Source organism: Fulmarus glacialis, unplaced genomic scaffold (assembly GCF_000690835.1).
Source record: "Fulmarus glacialis isolate BGI_N327 unplaced genomic scaffold, ASM69083v1 scaffold2623, whole genome shotgun sequence".
Lineage (NCBI taxonomy): Eukaryota > Metazoa > Chordata > Aves > Procellariiformes > Procellariidae > Fulmarus > Fulmarus glacialis.
Genome location: NW_009202060.1, coordinates 1 through 6,218, shown reverse-complemented (window position 1 = coordinate 6,218; position 6,218 = coordinate 1). Strand labels below are relative to the sequence as shown.

The following is a 6,218-nucleotide window of genomic DNA, read 5'->3' as shown; positions in this document are numbered from 1 at the left end:
AAACTACGGCAGAATATGAAGGAAGCTGGGGCGGGTAGGGAATAAAGCAAAAAAACATAGTTTCTTAACAGTTTTTTGCTTTTTACTGTGCTCTTCTTTCCTTGCACTGTGCCTTTTAGAGGTGAGTTTTTTAGCTGGAGTAAGACTGACTAGAGGGAGAGAGGCTGGGATAGCGAGGTCGTTGTTTTTTGTAAGAGTGTTTGTGTCAGACTTGCGTTGCTGGAGAGGCATCCTTTTACCTTCTCCTGTGATGTTTTTCTTAAGGTGGCAGTTGCGGATTATATATGTTTTGTCATTTCTTTTAGGTATTTATATTGGTTTCATGAGGGGTTTAATGATCTCTTGCATCTTTGCAAGGTAAATATCCTTAGTGCTGGGTATGGGATTTGAGCAAACATTTGTGTTATTTCTTAGTTCTTAGTAACAAAGTGGGTATATGTTACTAGGAATATATTAGGAGAGCTAGCCTTTTATGTGGGTGTGCTTTATCCTTGATACTTTGATAGGTCATTTCTTGGTTTTGTACCTCTCAAACTGAGAGATTAGGAGAGGTTGGTTATGCCTCTCACATGTTATTCCTGAAATAAAAGTGTATGGTTTTTAAGTGTGTAAGGCAGCACTATGTATCTCATGTTACAGTATATTACAGTGCAGTGTTAAGAGACTTTTGTGTAACTTGGATGGTATGCTTGTGTCATATGATACTAGGTAAAGCTTTTAAAATAATTTCAGCTGTTTCATTGTAGTTTCAAACTGGTAATAGTACCATCTCTTAGCAAAGCATGTTGCTAGTTATGACCACAGTGTAGCTGTATTGCTTCTTATTTAGTGCTGACTTGTTCAACACTAGCTTTGGAAGTGGAAGGTCAATGTTTTGACTTTCTGCTCCCAAAACATTTTACTAGGCACCTCCTTCCAGTGTGAATTCTTTTAAGTGGTAAGCTAGATGCTGCGGTGATGATATCGTGATGTGCTGGTTTGTGCCAAAATGAAATACGAATTACTTCAGTCTGTAGGTAGGTTTTTACTCCATTGTAATTCCTAGATATGATACATACTATTGCAGATGAATGTAATGTGAAATACCAGTAAAAGTCTCTGTTACGTTAAAATTGTTTGCGAAGGTTGGAACTCTTCTTTTGTGTTAGATGTGTTTTGTTGTGTTGTTTTTTTTTTTAAATAATGCAAGCATTTCCCTCTGGTGTTGGTCATGTAGATAGATTGTAGCAGCCCTTGTCTTCGATCAGCCTATTTCTGTTGACCTTTGAATGTAATACAGGCAGCTGCATACTGTAAGTAGGTTGAGAATACCGAGTGTGTTTTGGTGTACTAAAAATTGTTGTGGTTGTTTGTAAATAAGTATGGATGGCAAATCTTAATTAGGATTTAACATAATGCCTCATTAAGAAGGCTTGTTTGAACCCTTTAATGTGGGTAAATCAGTTGCCTAGACTAGTACTCCTGAGACAAGTAGCAAAAATCTATAGGCTTGCGTTAGGTGTGCACTTTTTAGATATGCCTCAAAACAAATGATGGCTTTAAAAATGGTTAATCAAATGTTTGTTGTTCTTTTACAATAGTGTTGAGGAAGACTAGCTGACAAACATGGAAGTCTTGGTATTAGAGGTATGCTGGTGTTTTTTAAAGTCTAAAGGATTGCTGTTTGTTTGTTTCAGTGCAACTCTCTGGAAGTCAGATTTACAAATAAGATGATGCCTCTGCATTTCCATTCAGCAGCACTTTATTACATGTCTGGGGTCATGTATGGATTATATATGTTTTGTCATTTCTTTTAGGTGTTTATATTGGTTTCATCTCAAAAGAGGTCAGTAGGGATGCAGCTATAATCTAAAATGGAAGATGTGCAACATAATCTTAAATAGAGTGTAGTATAGTACTAGGTTTTACCATATTCCACGAGATCACGGAAAAATTGTTTTCTCAGAGTACAGGCAGGACAGCTGACCCAAGGGGTATTCCATACCATATGATGTCATGCTCGGCAATAAAAGCAGTGGGGAAGGAGGAAGAAAGGGGGATGTCTGTGGTTATCAAATTTGTCTTCCCAAGTCAGTGTTATGTGTGATGAAGCCCTGTTTTCCTGGAAATGGCTGAACAGCTGCCTGCCAATGCAAAACAGTGAATGCATTCCTTACTTTGCTTTGCTTGCATGTGTAGCTTTTGCTTTACCTATTCAGCTGTTTTTATATCAAACCATGAGTTTTCTCACTTTTACCCTTCCAATTCACTCAGTCGTTCCACTGCAGAGGAGTGAAGGAGCGAGGGAGCAGCTATGTGGTGTTTAGCTGCGTACTGGGATTAACCCATAACAACTGGGGACCCTGATCAGCTGAAAGACTGGTTCATAAAGGCTGAGCAGAAAGCTATGACCTCATTTTAAAGAAACTAACTGTCTTGTAGACTCTGAGCATGAAGAAAAGTCCCTTTGTGGTGTTTGTTGTGTGTTTTGGGTTTTTTATACATGATTCTTGAGGACAATATGGAAGTAAAAAGCTTCATGTCTTTGCACTTTACCCACTGTTTGGTTTAACCAACTTTTTAGATAATGCTACTACCTTTTAGAATACCCATGCTATTAATTGCAGTGCTAAAGAAACTTGCAAGCTGAGAAGCCATTTAATAAACTAATGGTCTGAAGTTGGAAGATGTTTTGCTTGTTACCATTCTGTATGCTAAGTATCAGTCACTATAATTTTTAAGGTGCCTCACTAAAGATTTTAAGTTTTACTTTTACATTTGCTGCTCAGATGTTCTTAAAAACATCCTATTGTTTTAGCAGGAGCTTATAGTATTTGTTATTGTTATCTACCCCTTGCCCCAGATTGAAGATCCAGGTTGCTTTTGGGTTACTATGAAAGGATGTGGGCCTTACATAGTCGATGAAATAGAATATAAAAACCTGAATGCTGAAATGAATCAGTTCTATGACAAATCTTGTAAAGATGTGGATGAAGTAAAACCACTAATGGTGGAAGAAGGCCAGGTAAACTCATTGCTATATTGTGCAGATAGAGAGAAATAATCTGTTACTTGCATTGGTTTGGGGGTGAAGTATCCAAGATATGCGTTAATCTTTTTTTTAATATTGCTATGTAGAAAAGTAGTTAATGGCATCTATATGGGTTATATCTTCTTATCTGTAAACTTCATAACTACGTAAGTTGAAACGCTTGCATTTTAAAAAGAAAATGGAGGGCTGTCTAATAAATACTATATTCTTGCCTCTAAAAAAACTTCTCAGTGTAACTTACTCCATTTACAAGAACCTGCTGTCTTGTTCTTTCTTTTTCAGATTTGTGTGGTTTTCAGTGAGGAACTCAAATGCTGGTGTAGAGCGGTTATTAAGTCAATCATGTACTGTACAGATCATTATCAAACAGAATGTTTTCTTGTGGATTATGCCAAATACATTTTTGTTAAATCAAAGGAGTAAGTGTTTGGGGGTTTTGACACTGTAACTGAAATGTATTTGTTAGTTAATGCATACAGATATTATTAATATTTATTTAGACTGAGAGTGACAGGGCTTTGGTTGAATTGAGGTGTGGGTTGGGTCCACAAAAAACTGCTAGCTGTATGATAGGCCCTTGCAAGGGTGGATGCAAACCAGGCTTTGTTTTGTGAATTTTTAAAGATGCCTTCTGTTGTAGGTTTTGGGGTTTTTTTAAAGATTTGAAATAGAAATAATGTCAGTTTCTTATGATTGAAATGTATGATTGCCAGTTAACATTATTTATATATACTTTCCTCCCTTATTAAGTGATTATATATTAAAAAATTATAACCAGTGAAGATCACTCACAAAGTGTATATAGAAGCAGAGTTTCACTTGCTGAACCAGCTTTTGATGTCTAAGCGCAAATATGTGGGTTTTTTCCCACTGGAGTTTACTAGCTTGTTTACTTTCCTAAGAGCTGACAGTCTGTCTTGGCATGGCACAAAAAGGTGAATTTTCACAGGTTCTGAGTTTTTAATAAAACCACTATGAAACCTACTGTTTCTAAAATCTTAATGTGTTCTAAAAAAAACCTGTTCCACCTCTTAGCAAGATTTAAAGTTCAATTCTCTAATAAAATATGCAAATTTTGGGTACAAGAAGCTTTACTAAATGTTTTTCTGTAGTATTCCACAAAATTAAGAAAGCTTATTTAAAATACTTTAAAATAAATCTTAAGTTAAATAATGTTTTTAAATCGAATGTTGCTGTATTGGAAAACAACTTGACAATGCCCTGAGTTTAAAATATGTTCAACTAGAAGTAAATGTGTGATTTATTGCTTTTTCATTGTAAAAGAAAAAATTGAACAAAAGTGATAAATACATGGATCTTAAAAGCTTGCTATATACGGCATCTTGCTGGTTATTAAAAGTCTCCAACCAAACCAAGTGTAAAGGATAAGATTAACACTCTAGTGATACCTTTATAAAGAATAAATTCTTTTTAGGAAAATGAGTACAAATGCAAATTAGTTTATTAGATTTCCTTCTTGCTGATGTTAATCATACCTGGTTTCTCACACAGAAGTAATAACTGCAAAATGGAATATGCAGTGCTAGGTGGTATATGTGGTAGCATGAGGGCTAAATACGATGAAAAGGCTTCAAACTGTAGTGGGGAAGGATCAGAAAGATTTCAAGTAAATAGGAACTATATTCATATCCAGAGTGAATCTGTTCACTAATTGCTCCTGGTAGCACCTCTCTTGGAGAGAAAAATAAAACAATGGTTCCAGAGTGTTTCGCAGTGGGAGCGAAACTTCTGGAAGAACTGTGTTGTCAGATGCAGGGTAACGGAAGGATGTGTATGATACCGATGACTGCTGGAGAATAAAATCTGCGCTGTAAAATGAGATTATTTCTGCTTTGTTTTTAAGCATTCGAGTTGCACTGGAAGCATTTATGCAGATCCCATATAGAGCAAAAAAGTGTAGACTGTATCGTACAAAGCCAGTGACGTTGCGTATTGACTTTTGTGAAGATACTGCAAAAATAGTGTAAGTAGAGTTTAATAAATGTATTCTATTCATAAATTTCTGAAGTGTGAAGTTTTATTGCAGAAATTTTTTTTTTAGAAGAGATTGTGAAGAACAGATTTGGAAAACACTTTCTATTTCAGAGGAGCAGTTCTTAAATGGAACTGCTTCTGTAATGATTCTTCCTTAATGGTTTGGATTTTTTTATTCACCTGTTTGAATCTTTTGATACTTATTTTAAAACCGTCGGAAGTTTAGGCAAGTTTCTGGCAGTTCTTGCACTTTGTCTATCATCCCAGAGCTGTGTTTCTTGATTCCTAGCACATGAACTTCCTTACTAATCTATCTTTAATGTGCCCTTTCTTACAGATACTCATCTTACTCCTGATACTTTTTTTTTTAATGGTAGTACATGCGTACCTGAACTGAATTTCTATAGCTGTTTATAGGTAGCTTTGTTTTTCCCCATTGTGTCTTTTTTCTTGATACGTTTTGGATTCCTGTTGTGCTTTCCTTATATTCATGTCAATTTTTTCTCACTGCAGTTTTGAAGGACTTGAATAAGATTTTCACTGGGGTCTGGTGGTAAAGAGAAATGCTTTTGTATGCTTGAGTTCCAGGATGCTTTTGTCAAAGATCCTGCCAACTTGAGGGGGACATGATTAGATCACTGGGGAATACAGCTCCACAGCAAGAAAGCTACTTTGGTTTGTGTCATTAAAGAATATTCAAAACTATATGTGGTCAAGCAGTTTATTTCTTTTTTTATACTCTTGTTTGGAAGAAGAAATTAGTATTTGAGTTCCAATATTCTGACAGAACAAATATTAGCATAGTTTGGATACGAATAGCGTATATCTTGAGTGGGCCATCATTGTGAATTATCAAAAAAAGTAGTAGGTTGCCATATTTTGTTTACAGTGCTCTTTATTTGATTCTTTTTTATTTTATACTTAAAGTTGCAGAAGATGATAAAGAGTGAACTTCACTTTCTGCTACAGACCTTTGTTTTCAGCACTTCAATGTTTGTTAAGTGCTTGTTAAAAATTGCCTAATGCCTATTAAATAATGTTCCACGAGTGGATTCTTGCTTTATTTTTGGTTATTCTGTTTCATTTCTAATCATCATATTTTATGTTGGATGTAAGCCATCATACCTTGACAAAGCAATATGCAGTAATTTTTGATCAGTTCATTTTCCCCAGGGCTCAGTTTTGGGGCTGG

General features: G+C 35.5%; 1 protein-coding gene across 1 annotated transcript; it reads left to right on the top strand.

Annotated features, from left to right (window-relative positions):
* Positions 1–1,605: 1,605 nt before the first annotated feature.
* Positions 1,606–5,015, top strand: TDRD12 (tudor domain containing 12; the record flags this gene model as incomplete). Its single annotated transcript, XM_009574135.1, has 4 exons — positions 1,606–1,626; positions 2,843–3,004; positions 3,314–3,450; positions 4,896–5,015. Coding segments are annotated over exons 1-4 (440 nt in total), but the record flags the coding sequence as incomplete, so codon positions are not given.
* Positions 5,016–6,218: the final 1,203 nt, after the last annotated feature.